Raw genomic sequence first — 15,168 nt, forward strand, 5'->3', positions numbered from 1 at the left:
ATTTTAGGTCCGCTTCTTTTTAACCTTTACATGCTTCCCTTGGGGGACGTCATCAGGAGACACGGCATCAGCTTCCACAGCTACGCTGACGACACACAGCTGTACATCGCTGTGTCTCCTGATGACACAGGGCCACTTGATGCCCTTTTTAACTGTATTTTAGATATTAAGTCATGGATGGCAGATAATTTCCTACAGCTCAACCAGGACAAAACAGAAGTTTTAGTTATTGGTCCTGAAGGCCAGAGAGAGAAACTTTTACCAAAACTACAAGATTTTAAACCTTCGAAATGTGTAAAGAACCTGGGTGTTATTTTTGACTCTGAGCTCACTTTTATTCCACACATAAAGAATATTACGAAGATAGGTTTTTACCATCTTAAGAATATAGCCAGAGTCCGCCCGTTTCTCTCTCAGGCCAGCACGGAGGTGCTGATGCATGCTTTTATCTCATGTCGTTTAGATTATTGTAATGCCCTGCTCTCTGGTCTTCCTAAAAAGAGTATTAAGAACCTACAAGTATTACAGAATTCAGCCGCTCGCGTGCTGACGAGGACCAGAGGGCGGGAGCACATTACACCTGTTTTAAAATCGCTGCATTGGCTCCCCGTCCGCTTCAGGATTGATTTTAAGGTTCTTTTACTGGTTTTTAAATGTCTTAACGGTCTTGGGCCATCTTATTTATCTGATCTGCTTTTACTGTATCAACCCTCACGGACCCTGAGGTCCTCTGGCACCGGCCTCTTAACCATTCCCCGAACCGCGACCAAAACCCACGGTGAGGCTGCATTCAGCCATTATGGCCCTTATTTATGGAACAGCCTGCCAGAGAACCTCAGGACCGCAGAGAACGTTGATACTTTTAAAAGGAGGCTCAAGACACACCTTTTTAGCTTGGCTTTTATCTGACCTTTAATCCATTTGAGTGACTTTGTATTTTATGTTATTTATTATTCATCTTAAGTTTTGTATAGATTTTTCTAAAATTTTACACTTTTTAGGCATTTTTTACTTTCTCTTAATCTTTTAGTTTTTAGCTCCAGTGTTTCCTCAGGGGGGTCGTCCACACTGGGAGGTGTGCCTGCTCCGCCCATGGGGGTGTCGTCATGGGGGTCCCTCAGGCCTGGGTAGCTGGGGGAGGGACTCCACCTTCTGTGCGGGGTCTGTCCTGGTCTGTCCGGGTTGGGGGGGTCTCTGTGGCGATGCTCCTTGTGGTCGTGGCTGGTGGAGCCTCTCGGTGTGGACGGCCACCCATAGGTAGTGTTTTCCTCACCTGGATCGTTAGTGCTAAGCCATGTCACCAGTCCACTTATTGTGTGTGTGTGTGTGTGTGTGTGTGGGCGTGTGAGTGTATGCACATGTGTATGAGTGTGAGTGAGGGTGTGTGTATGCGTGGGGGGTGGGGTCGTATGGGATGTTTTAAACTGTACTTTTGATTGTTATTTTATCTCTGTATGTAAAGCACCATGAGTTGCACTTACACTGCATGAGTTGGTGCTATATAAATAAATAAAGTTTAAAGTTTAAAGTTTAAAGCATAATGTCACCCCATTCCGGCACTGGAGGATTGTTATCCAGCCCCGCGCCACTCGGTGAGGAGAGGGGGGGGTTGGAGTTAAGAGCGGCGGCAACGCGCAGTCTCCTCTCCAGGGTTTTAGCCGGCATACCGGAGCAGGTCACGCACGACTCGCGATGCAGAGAGGGTGACCGTCTATGCCCGAGATGTAAGAGCCACATGCTGCTGGGCAAGAGCGGGATGAAGACTCTGGGGTTTCCCCGGCACTCGTTCCCGAGGCTGCCGCCATGAGACCGGGGGAAAGAGCCACCTTGACGGGGCTCCCAGCGGTGAAAGTGTCGGGAGGCAGCTAGCAGGTGTAAGCTGCTAGACCGACGGGATGAGCTCGCCTCGACGCGTTAGCTTATCCCCTCGACAGACGGGCTAGTAGGGGGTAAAGGCTACTAGCCGGTCTTAAATTCAGGTTAGTAAGTGTAAGCTGCGGGCACCGGGGAAAAAGCTTCACCCGGGCTAAAAATAGCAGACTGACAGGGCGACCTACCAGTCTGAAATTGCGTAATGAAAGGAGTGTCATTGGAGCTTCCGTAGTTCGACCGCATGAGAGCGCTCTCCTATAGGCTGAGATACCGAACGGAGTTAGAAAGAGAACTCCATCATTGCTTTGAGAAGTATTTTGACTTTTTTGAGACTTTTTCTTAGTTCTGTTTCCTTCACCCGGGCATTGCAATGCTGCTTGAAACTGAAGGCACAGCCACGCAAAAAAGTTCTGCAGCAAATTCAGATGATTTTAACAAGTCTAAACTGCAAAAATACTGTAATTTTAATTCCATGGTGAACAGGCCGGAGAAGCCGAAAAAGAATTATGCCTGCTATCATAAAGCCTTGGATTCACTTGGCATGTGGCTATGGTCAACAAAAGGTTGAATTATATTTTTTATTGTAAGTCACTTGAATTAAATCAGTGAATGCAGAAAATGCTCAATAGCCAAACTTTATTCTCTTCCATTTTTCAGCTTTTCTATTTACACTCCATGTGCAACCTTAGTTTACATAGACTTAATGCTTAACGATGCAAATCACTGCCATGCTTTGATCACGTTGCCAGAAATCATTGCCATTTTATGATTATGCACTCACAATGGAGGAGACCTCTTAAAACATTATGGGAAGTTTCCCACTGGATGTTGGCAGGAATGTTCTTCTGTGGGACATACTTGTTTTGACACGCTTAGTGGTGACTCAATCAAATTTGGATCGGTGGAGTTTTTAGGTTGGTTCAACAAAATGCGGTTCTTTGTTGTGCTCCTTTTGCATTGTCCGGACCTGTTTTTGCACCGCTGCAGGGTGCAGTGACCCGCTTGGTGACGTCTTTGCTTTCAGGATGAACTGACAGCATTTTGGATAGTACATTGGAATTCTCTTTTAGTAGTTTGTATGTGCCAAAGATGATCATTTCTCAGTGATGATACTGTGCCTGACTGGTGTGGTGTATGTCTTGTCTTTGTGTGGACCCCATTTTCAATCCTCCGTTGCAAGGTTAATTTCTTTATGTTTTAATCCCGACTGTCATTGCACAACTTTGTTCACCTGTTCATGGGAATAGCAAAAATAAAAGGAAAGCAATGGCACAAGAGACAGAATGATATGGTTTTTATGTATCTTTAATTGTATGCAATTATCTTTAGCAAACACACTTGCGGGACCATTACACCTTGCACAAGCAGTTCCCTTTGGATGTTTCTGTAATTAAGTTCATTCATACTGTCAGTGTGGTCTACCGATCATTGGAACTGCACACCCACTGTAAGTCATCTATAGGCCCATTTATGCGCTGCGTCGTTTTAACGCAGAATAATTCAGCCTTCACAGACAGACAGCCAGGACGCGGCGCAGAAATGAAGAGGAGCCGGCAGCTCAGTTTAAAATCCATTTTTGCAGCGGGACAAAAAAGCAGCAGCACTGCTGTGTTGCAGATTCAGATTCAGAGAAACTTTATTCATCCCCGAGGGCAGGCCGGGCATTTGCTAGGAATTTTGGGCCCCCTTAAAGAATATTGCCGTGGGCCCTTTTTTTTTTTATTGCTGTAACAACAACAAATCTAACAAAACTTTTTTTGTTGTTTTTGGCTACTCAAATGTCGCACAACACATCTTTACAATACCCCATTGAACACATCATGATAACGTAACGGACGTTTGTTTGATGCTCATAATTACTGATTAGGCTTAAAAAAAAAAAATTTGTGATTAGGCTTGAATGCGTCATAATACAATCCACTGCAGACAGAGACAGTCACTGTAGTAGCAACGTTACTAGTAACGTTCAGTTAGCGACTTTTTCTTTATTCATGACTGGTCCAGTCCTGAGTGTAGCCCAGCCGGATGAAGCTAGTAAGCTGCCGCTGCGGCTCATCAAGGTAAGAAAATAGAAAACCAGGGCCGGTTCTAGAAAATGATGACTACGGTGCATCTCAGATCAGAGGGGGTGCACATGCCTGGCACGTTATTCAACACTAAATTATGCATTTTCCCATAATTTCAAGTGGAATGATACTAGCAAAACAAGAATATTTAAAGTGTATTTCAAATGCTTTATTGCAGCAATATGCTGCAGAACAAAGAAAATGCTATATTTAGTCTGGGCTACCTCACCCATCAGACAATCTAGCAACAGAAAATAAAACATAGCAACAAAAATAAATATAACCATAAATATAAACTTGCTTGCGTCGTTGTGCTTGAACCACTTCCGAATATCCATCGTTACTTTGTGTTACCGGAGCAGCAGAGAGCAGCGTCTTGCTGGTGCAGGTAACTGCTGGACGCAGATCAGTGACGGACACTGACTGATTTATGGTTCTGCGATGCACCAACGCAGAGCTTACGGCATAGGATGCGCGGCGACGCCAACTACGGTGCGCGTCGCCGCGTAACCTACGCCGCCGATTTAACGCAGAACCATAAATCAGGCTTGTTGCACGCGCATTTGTCAGTTTTCTTTTCGTCTTTTCAACTGAGCATGCAAACATATAAACTGAGGGTGCAATGCATGCTTATGCACCCTCGTAGAACCGGGCCTGGTTTCAACTGCATTGCACACTCTAGCCCACTTTTACTCTCATCATTCCTGGAGAAGAACAGTTTTATGTCCTGGGTCCCTGCTCTGCTGCTCTTATTTCGGGCCTCCTTTTCTAACCTTTTCTGGTGCCCGGATTTGTGCTTTTTGGGGGGCATGATAGCCTTACCACCATCTAGCTACTGCACATCTAGTCCAGCTGTGCTCTCACGTTCGTGCAGCGCGCTGCTCACTCTCACAGAGCTGGGTGGACCAAACCGTTTTTAAGAAGGGAAGGGGCAAAGGGAATTATCAAAGTGATTTAAATGAGAGAATATTGTGTGACTGGTGGCTCTGTTTGAATTTGGATTCATTAGTATGAGTATATATTGTGTATTATGTATGCATAATCATTTTTCATAGGTTACTGGGGGGGCCATGTGTGGGCCCTTGTAGGCTGTGGGCCCTTATAATTGTCGCCACCTTTCCCCCCTATACGACGGCGCTGGTTGCAGGTAGGCTGTGCAGAGATGAGTAGCCAAATATTACTCAACGTTACTTTATATGCTATTGTCGCTAGCTAGCTAAGATGTTAAATATAAAAATAGTGAGTGAGTGAGAGAGAGAGAACCAACACTATAATACCTCCCCATATACACACACACACACACACACACACACAGAGAGAGAGAGAGAGCTTGAAGTTGACAACAGACTTCCAGGAAAAGGCTATTAGTATTGTTACTTTAGAACAATATTACTCCAGTAAAAGTAAAAAGAACTTTGCATTAAAACTACTCTTAAAAGCACAATTTATCCAAAACCTTACTAGAGCAAATGTAACTGAGTACTACCCACCTCTGGTTATGTGTGTTGTATAGAGTATGGAAAGCATATTTTCCCTCTGCTGTTAGTTCACTAACTGTAATGTTGGACTTACACCACAGGCTCAAACTCAGAGAGAGGCAGGGGAAAGCAGCAGCAGCAGCAGCAGAAGTAGCAGAAGTAGCAGAAGTAGCACTGTAGTGCAGGTAGGTTAATATGTTGTAAATGGTTAGGTGATTTTGGTTTGTTTATAAGGAAAGGAAGGAATGAACATGATCTATTTTCATATTTCATGGGAGAAATATGTGGAGACAGGCGCAAGTGAAGAAGTGCAGGCAGGAACCCAACCATGTTAGCCCAAAAGTGATTGTAGAACAGCATCTCAGCAACCAAACCTTAAGATCAAGAGAAGTGGTACTGTGAATTTCCTTGGCTCCATTATAAACAAGGAGTCAATTGAATCCTATGTTTTTTCTGTGCCCAAGCTTTTGAAAATGAAAAATCAAGCCTGGCCAAGAACTATGTTTCTCCAGAGGCCTGTAAGTAAGCCTGTAAAGCTTGTATACTGTCTTAAGGTAAGAGCTGATTTGTTATGTGGCATGTTAATGTTGTGTTGTGTCAAAAATAAAGGATGCCCACAGAGAAAGAGGTCACAATATTCAAGACTCTTTTTATCATTGTATAGCACTAAACGAAAATAATAATAAATACATATATCAGGAAAAAAAAATAAAAAGTGTCTAAAAAAGTAAATGCATATTAAAATTGTTTGATTGTTCGCATTCACACACACATAGTCTTACAAAGCCACACTGCACATCCACGCTACAGCTACACGCACACATTTGCAGTTCCTACTTGTGTCCCCCCGGCCTCTGAAACTAAAGTTTTGCCCTTGGTATCGCTCCATTTAGTGCGTCAAGTGACAGATCTGCAAGGGCCATGAAAACGGACCAAACCCACTTTCACACGGACATTTCACCTTTTTGCATCTACTCCCCACCTGTGAATACACTGTGATCCCAGAAGATGCAATAGTCCCTCCCCAGTATGTGCTTTCACAAAGCGTTACAGTGTTCTGCTGTCTAAAGATGGTCCCTTTCATCCAATTTCTATCCAAAGTGAGCAACGAGGGCCTCATTTCTCTGGTCACTGACTGCATTATTCAGTCAGTGTTGAATAAAACACTGTGTTGAAAATACACCAGTGGAAAAAAACTAAAAAGCTTCTACCTGTCAGTGTCAGGAAGACGCTAGCCGGACTTCAGCAGGTGAAGGCTCTTCCAGGTTTCTAAGTATGGCAGTAGGGTTCGCCCAGTAGCTCGCGCCCTAAGCCGAGTGATAAAGTTGTAATCTGGCATGTCCAGTCAGTCTCTTCTTCTTCAATTATGGCTGACAGTCTGGTGTTTTTATTTATTTCTTTTTATACACTCCTTTTATCGCTGCATGCTGTGATCAGACTGCCCTCCAGGCTGTGTATCACCATCTATATACTGACTGATTTCTTCCTCTGTAGGAGTTTACAGCCATCCTCGAGCCCTGTTACACCTTTCTGCATTTCTAGTTCACACAGCCTTCATTTCACTCCTGTTACAGCTCTGCCACTACCTCCCAAGGCAGTAGAGGTGTGGAAAAAATGTTACACCATTCCCCCTCCTTTGGCATTCTCAGTGCGCAGCGGGGCGGACTGAGGTGGAACAAACTGGCTGTGTGAATGGGGCTAGAGACACCAAGTTATTCCCAGGCCATCTGAGAGATGTAATCTTCTCCAGTGAGTCCTGGGTCTGCCCTGAGGCCTGTTCCAATGGCACATGTCCAGACCACCTCACTGGATGATGTAGTGCAGGCATCCTGACCAGATTTCCTCACCACTTCAGATGTCTCTTGACGGTGTGGAGGAGCATCTCCTCAATTACTGAGCGCCTCAGCCTATCCCTGAGGGTTACTTGAGCTATCTTTTGAAGAAAGCCCATTTTGCAGTTTTGTATTTTCAGTCTCATTCCTGCAGTCATTATTCATAGCTCATGACCACAGATGAGGGTTGGAGCAAAGATTGACTGGTAAATCAAGTACTTTGCCTTTTTGGCTGAACTGTCCCCTCTCTACAATAGACCAGTGCAACGTCTGGAACGGAAATCCACCTTTTGATCTCCCACTTCATTCTATCCCCACTTCAGAACATTCCCTGGCTTTATGCGTGAACCACTCCACTTGGAGCAAGCAACTCATTCCCAACCCTTGGAATGGGAAACCCACCTTCTCCCCCCTGAGGACCTTGTCCTCAGACTTGGAGGTGCTAATCTGAGCTGCTTCACAATCATCTGCAAATCAACCCTGTGACTGTTGTGTGCTCCTTAGTGTTCAGTTCAGCTTCTGGCTAGTCCAACAGCAGTCCAGTTTTGCCTCTTGAGATTCAACAACCAACCAATCAAAATGCACACAAGCACAATTATGTTTTACAACTTAAATATCAAAACACAGTCAAATAACATGGCAGGAAACAAGAGAAAGCACAGGGGTGGGCCTGTATCATTGAGGGCACTGCATGGAGTACATTTCTGTTTCATTGAGAAATGTTGCTGAAGACTTGTTCATAAAGTGGCTCTCTGCTAGGGACGGAGATCGTTAGGATATTGATACCAGTACTCCTTATCCATACTGCTACTTGTTGATACTTGTCTCTATAATTTGCAACAAAAGTTACAGGAGAAATGCTTGAAGAAAAAAATACTACTTCATGCTTCTTAAAGCTAACAGGATAGATTAAATAAAAGAGAGAGAGAAGAAAAGACATTTCTTCACGCTGACATCTGTCTCCTGAAGTAAGAAGGCTGGGAGCCAAGGCTCATATTAAAACCCTCTGCTGTTTTTCTTAATTCAATTAACTTTGGGGTCTTGAGAAGCCTATTTTTTCATTCATAGGTTCAGATGAAGTTAACGGATCGTCCTTCTGTCTTTAATAAAATCTTTGATTTGAAAATTTAACTGTAATACAAAGTTTAGACGGCGCCAGGAACTACTGCTCTTTGGTTTATTTTTTGTGGCTTTCATGTTTTGTGTTTTTTCCTGGTTTCTTTATTTTATCTTTATCTTTGTTTATGCTATCATCATGATTTGTTCGCAATCTTGGAAAAAAACATTTTGTATGTTGTTCTGAATTTGTTGGTAATTTCAAATACACACAATGGCATCATGATAATGTCAGATGGTATTTGTGCAAAAAAAGCCTTGAGAACCACGACCATGACATCTATTTCACAACTCCATTGCCTGCTGCTCTCATTTTTACTGCTTCCTTTCCTCTTCAACACAAATAAAAAATGCTTATACATACACTTGTAAATAGTTTTACTGGACTGAATGAAAGTCATTGCTGCATACTTTATTGCACAACTGTCTCCTTGAATCTATTTTGATGGCATAAGTTCGTTTACACTCAGAATTCTGTCATCACATATTACGCTGGAAGCATCGATGATGTTCTCATAAATCCAAAAATGAGTGCAATCCCACACAATAAAAGGGATAGATTAGATACATGGGAAGGAAAATGAGGTTAATTTAGTTTAAAATTTACAACGGACAAAGAAAGCTGCTGTTTTCATTTCTGGTAGAAAGACAAGACTGTTTTAGAAAAAAGAGACAGCACTCATTTGCAAACTGGAGCAGTAAGAACACAGTGTACGCAGATTGCACTGTACTCATGAATGTACTCCATTACGGACGTAATCATTGTCTTCCTCGCTTAAAGGAGCTTGAGGCCGGATTGTGGCAGGATTTATGAAAAAAAATCTGTATACATTTTAAGTTTTCTAGTAATAATGTCAGATGAAGCGTTCCAAACCCAAAAGAATGAGCCCTGTAGTGTATCTCTCCTTTGCCTTGAACAGGCTGTGTGCTGCAAAATGTGCTGCAATTCGGTCCCTAATTTCCCGCGCTGGGCTGCGGATGTGACGTCACATGACGCTGCATGCACGTTCTCCCCGTTCTCCCGTGCTGGCTTCACTGTTGGCTGCAGTACCCCCAACGGCCGTCGTGGTGAAGGGTGGCGCTAGAGAGTCTCATTTCTTAAAAGGTCTCAAGCTCCTTTAACAGACAACAGTAAAGGAATGTGTACAAATACACAAACACATTCACTTAGGTTTAGCTAATCTTGTGTGGTAACGTGACGTGGTGTGGTTCTCCCGTTTTAACTTGCAACATCCTGGGACTTGAAGTGTGTTGATGGTCACTGCATTTAATCAAGACCAGTCTCGTTCTTGTATGATGAGAGTAGGAATATCTATTGTTGTTCTCTATCTTCAGTCACACATTCATTTATCTCATGTTTAAGAAACACTGATCTTCTATTTTTGAACTTGCTTCAAAAGTATGCAAACATCCAATTTAAATAAGGCAAATTCATTAAAGAATATCTCTGATACTTCTTTGTATTTATGATTTGTGTATTTACAGGTAATTTCCCAGCTGCGTATTCTCAGTCGCTCAGTGGCTACAGGGTCTAAGTTTGACAGAGAACTCTGGTCCAACAGTCTCTCACCTGTCCTCAACTTATGGAAGAAGCTCAACCAGGTCAGTTTGTCTATTTTGTTCACTTCCTTCATTCATTTCTCCGATTTGAAAATTCACAGTAGTGGCTATTAGCTAGCCCTTCAGATTTAATCTTGATGCCATCCTAATCAGTTAATTCATTAACCGGATGAGGACTGCAAATGTGTATTTTAAATTGCATTGGCCCTAATTTTAGGTCTTTAGAGAACACAGAGCCTCATATTACAAATAGTGTGAACTATTTTAAGATGCCAGCACCTCAGCTTTTATACAATCCTCATGCATTAGCAGATAGCCCAAAGATAATTTGAAAAAAAAAAAACAGTCAGCAGCCATAGCATGCAGTGAAATAGCCCCTGGCTTGCCCAGTCAGGCAGCACTACTATGTGCTAGTTGCTTGGAGACTGGCACTTTTTTTTTTTAATAAAATGGACATGTACCTCCACATTAAATAATTTAGTCACTGTATTCCCAAACTCCTGCTCTGCTTCTTCTCTTCAGTCTCATGCTGTCGAGCGCACATGCTCAGCGTCTTCTTTGAACCTTTGCCTTACTTTGCCTTCAGCCTCTCCGTCTTTCCGTCTCCTTTTCTCACAGTCAAATTTGTTTTGTTCTAACTGAAAGGCCCATGTGTCAAACACAGCTGTTGCATCACCATCTAGCTTCCCATGGATTACAGTCCACCACTGACCGCTTTAAATTAACTGTCATTTGGTCATCATCCCCTGAGGTATTTGACCATCAGTAGATGTGTGACTCCAAGTAGGTGACTTGCATCTTCACATTCATTTTTTGTCTCTTTTTTGATTTGAAGGACAAAAAGAAGATTGCAAGTTTTGCATGGACAGTATACGTTTGTGAATTATGTACAAAAATGCATAGATATATTTTTTCAAAGTTTTCTGTAGTCTTGAGAAGAAGGACAAGGCTGAGATTATTTATTTGGCTGTTAAGTTACATTTTAAAACAGTCAGCAGTGCCCCATAATCAAGCTGAATCCCACCCTGCCAGCTTTTTCCTTCATAGTCGCATCTATCCATCACTCTTCATCATGGACATTCCTCCATTCCTAAATCATAACTGTGCTTATTGTATTTTATTCAGTCCAATAAGGTGTGAATACAAAACAAAAAATCTCTTACAAAATCGAAACACACAAACTGTTCCCCTGGTTTGCACTGCAGAGGGAGAGAAACAATGATTTTGTATCTATATTGATTGATTGGTTGATTGATTGGTTGATTGATTGATTGATTGATTGATTGATTGATTGATTGATTGATTGATTGATTGATTGATTGATTGATTGATTGTCTCTTTTCAGGGTTCCACCCTGATCCATCAGAAGGTGGATCCCCCCACAGAAGGCCAGAAGTCACCAGTCTTGTCATTCATTGCTCTGGAGCAGTTCAGTGCCATCCGTTTGGTCCAGGTGTGCATCCGCATCAATGACCGTATCAGTGCTGAAAACTGTATTATTTATTTATATATCATCTTCATTCAGATGTTAGTAAAAAAAGTTAACTTGCTCTAGTCACAGGAAATGGCAGTGATTACAAAATAGGTAAATGCAGATAAATAGCAGAGGTGTATAATCCAGGTGCTATGAAGTAAAAACCCTGCCATGTTTCTGGATCAGTCTGTACATTTAGAACAAGTGTTTTCACTAAAGACCTACCATCCACCTGCAGAGGAGCTGGTTTAGTGATTGTTTGGAACAACTGCTGGACAGGATTTTTACTTTATGGCACCTGGATTTTACACCTCTGATAAATAGTAACATTTTATACGAGTCTGGCTGCACAGATGCAATCTTCATGGCGTGCAGTGTATGTAAACGTCAAATATTGTCTCGCAGAGTATCCACCAATCTCTGGCTGCACTGAGCAAAGTCATCAGAGGAACACAACTGTTGACCCCAGAAGTCCAGAAATTGGCGACTGCTCTGCTGAATCAGGAGGTAAGAAAGAGGAAAAGAGAAATCAATCAATATTGGATTAATGAGTAGAATTATGAAATAATCATACGCTAGACGCTAGTTTGTTTTCAGGCTTTAAATTCTGTATCAAAATCAATAATAAAATTAAAGCTACGATTAGTGATGAACAGGCCCTCGCACCCTTGTGCATGTTCAGTCTTCCTCCCTGGACATTTAGCGGATGACACCACCAAGGACTCTCTATATCAAACCATTCAAAAGAAAGTAGGAACTATCAGATATCGACCAATCAGATGAAGAGGCGGGGCTAATTTGCAGCATTTATGTTCAAGGACTCAAAACCATGTCCGATGACACTACCCTAGAGTCTTTATGTCAAACCATTCAAAGGTTATTGCAGAAAATAGGAACTATCACATATCGACCAATCAGAAGAAGTGGCGGGCTTAATTTGCACCAATTAAGGTGAAAGAGTCAAAACCGAGTCAGATGACACCACCCACGACTCTTTATGTCAAAACATTCAAAAGTTATGGCAGAAAATAGGATCTATCAAATATGGACCAATCAGATGAAGGGGGGGGCGCGCTTTTTGGCGTCTATCATTGCCATGGTAACGCTTTTAAATGAGAAAATGCGCATCGTCGCAGGATCGAGGCACACATTTTGATGTATAGCACACCTGGGTGCACGTTACAGTTCGGGCGAAGAAGCGGCCGAAGAAATGGCATAAATTGCGCCAAAATTACACGATTAATTCAAAATGGACGACTTCCTGTTCTGTTTTGGCCATGACGCCAAGAGACTTTTCTTTAAGTAGCGACATGATACAAGTGTGTACCGATTTTCGTGTCAAACCGTATTGTGGGGCTTGAGGCACGAAGTTTTCTAGGGGGCGCTGTTGAGCCATTTTGCCAAGCCCATTAATGCAAACCATTAAATATCAGATTTTTTGCCAGGCCTGGCTTGCGTGCAAAATTTGGTGACTTTTAGGGCACGTTTAGGGGGGCAAAAACGCCCTAATTTCGTCGGAAAAAGAAAAACGAGAAAAGAAAAAAAATTCCTACAGATACAATAGGGCCTTCGCATTGTCAGTGCTCGGGCCCTAATGAAAATAAGTACAATAGCGAAGGATGAAGATGTATGGACATTAGAAAGCTCCTGAAATGGCACAGTTCAACTTCCTTGTGACTTTTTACAAAACACTGAATAGCACTGTGGTGCAATATTTTCCACACTAACAAGTTTATTTATTGTGTTGGATCCTTTGATGTATATTTCCACAAAATGTACAATTTTGTCTGTCTTTTACAGTAAAGATATCAGATAAAAACCCTATCCACTTTATTGTTTCAGTTCAGAATAGCGTGCGTGTTGTGGGGGAGGGAGAGAAGTGCATATAAAGCTGATTTACAGACATCTTGCAAACACAACATGTATCCTTGTATGTCCCCAGGCTGAGTTGATGACAAAGGGAATATTATGAGGTAGAGAAGAGACATACTGTCAACTTTCACTCCTGCGTTTGTAATCCCCTGAGAGAAGCCTCCGGCTAAATTCCTTCTTCTTTTTGTTGCTCCTCTCTCCCTCTCTCTGTTTTTTTTTTCTTCTTCATATTAATCAGCAGGTATTAAGTGTCATCCCTCAAGGTTTTCCAACCAATTATCTCAAGTTTTCATCTTTTATGGTTTATCTTTTTTCCTCCTGTTTCCTTGACTTGTAATGATAGATATTATTTATATATTTAATAATAAATATAGTTGTCATATCTCTAATTTAATGATACATCAGTACTGACAGTGCAATTACATTGTTGTGCATTTTATAAGACAGAATCATACATCCTGGTAGCCATTAGTTTGATATCACAATGCCCCACATGTTCAGTTGTTTCAATTTCATTCCCTCCTAATCACTGTGCATGGAGACAGTAAAGGTATAAATAAAAAAAGTATAATTCCCAGTCTAGTTTACAGTCTAGTTAAGTATTGAAAAAGATTGAAAAAGATTTTAAATATAAATACAAATAACAACATAGGCATTAAATCTTTAATGCAATTTTACCCAAAAACTGAAATCCTGAGGAAAAAAAAAAGAAAATGTATCACAGCTTGATTGCATCAAGCTCAATACCCCTCCCAAATATTCTATGGAAGCAACTGTTGTCGTTATTAAGGCATCACGTTTTTGTGAATAATTATCTATTAACTTCACACGTCACACAAAAGTTGAAGTTCCTTCTGATTGTGACGGAATCTTCCAGCACCTTTTAGTACCTTTCATGGGTTTTGATGGGATTGTGGTCTGGGCTCTGATAGGGCCATTCCCCTAAAACTTTTTTTTTTTTTTTTTTTTCTTTTTTTTTTTTTTTTGTACTTTTCTGAAGTCATGTCTTGATTTGATTTTGATGCATGCTCTGTTGAAATGTGAAATTCATCTTCATTTCCAGCTTTTTGACGGAACAGAACTTTCCCATTTATCTTGATAGCTAAAGAGGAGCAACCCCAAATCATAATGCTGTAGGTCCTGTCTCCCTGACAAGTTCTCAGCTCAGCCTCCCGTCAACTGTGGTGACAGTGACCGCACCAGCAGTGTGGTGTTACATTTTCTCCTCCTATGGACGGTTGCTTTGGCAGAGTTCCATGTCACATTCAGGGCCTTTAGTATTTTTTTTATATCCCTCTTCTGATTGGTACAGTTCAACAGTTTTGTCTTGCACTTACTTTGGCAACTCTTTGTCGGCCAAGGCTTCAGCAGAAAGTAACTCCATACTGTACATTCAAGCAAATCCTACAGCAATAGCTGCCTTTTATCAGGGTTTAATCAGTCACTTTAAAGCAGCTGTATGCTATTAATGTACAGGTCTCATTTTAAATGGGACTGGTTCAATGTGCCGACTTATTTAATCAGCGTGTTTGTTTATAAATATGGTTAACTTAAAATATCCCTAATAATTAAATACACAAGGATTTTTGTCAAAATCCTCATGTTGTTTAGTCAACATTGATAGTATGTGACTTCAACTCAAACCCTTGGTTCCCATGTATTGTTTCTATTATGGTACAACCATGTAGAAATAAGAATATTTTTCTTTTATTCTTAAAACAAGCAATTTTATTATAAAATCAACAAGATCTTGCACCCGTTATCCTGGCACTCCATCATGATGCGACGTAGCCCACCAGAAGGGAAGGTTATGAGGATTGTTTAACAGTTGCCTCCCATAACTTTACCTCTAGATGTCACTAAATCTGACACACTGGTTCTTAAACTCAACGTGTACC

General features: G+C 41.6%; 1 protein-coding gene across 7 annotated transcripts in view; it reads left to right on the plus strand.

Annotated features, from left to right (window-relative positions):
- The window catches only part of dync2h1 (dynein cytoplasmic 2 heavy chain 1), a 138,980-nt gene that overhangs the window by 111,015 nt on the left and 12,797 nt on the right, over positions 1 to 15,168 (plus strand). For all 7 annotated transcript variants that reach the window (XM_061719244.1, XM_061719238.1, XM_061719242.1 and 4 more), the window contains 3 exons: positions 9,850 to 9,966; positions 11,270 to 11,377; positions 11,804 to 11,905. In XM_061719244.1, the coding sequence (XP_061575228.1) occupies positions 9,850 to 9,966; positions 11,270 to 11,377; positions 11,804 to 11,905 (327 nt within the window). The remainder of the gene's footprint in view (positions 1 to 9,849; positions 9,967 to 11,269; positions 11,378 to 11,803; positions 11,906 to 15,168) is intronic.

The sequence above is a fragment of the Cololabis saira genome, chromosome 4 (assembly GCF_033807715.1).
Source record: "Cololabis saira isolate AMF1-May2022 chromosome 4, fColSai1.1, whole genome shotgun sequence".
Classification (NCBI taxonomy): Eukaryota; Metazoa; Chordata; class Actinopteri; order Beloniformes; family Belonidae; genus Cololabis; species Cololabis saira.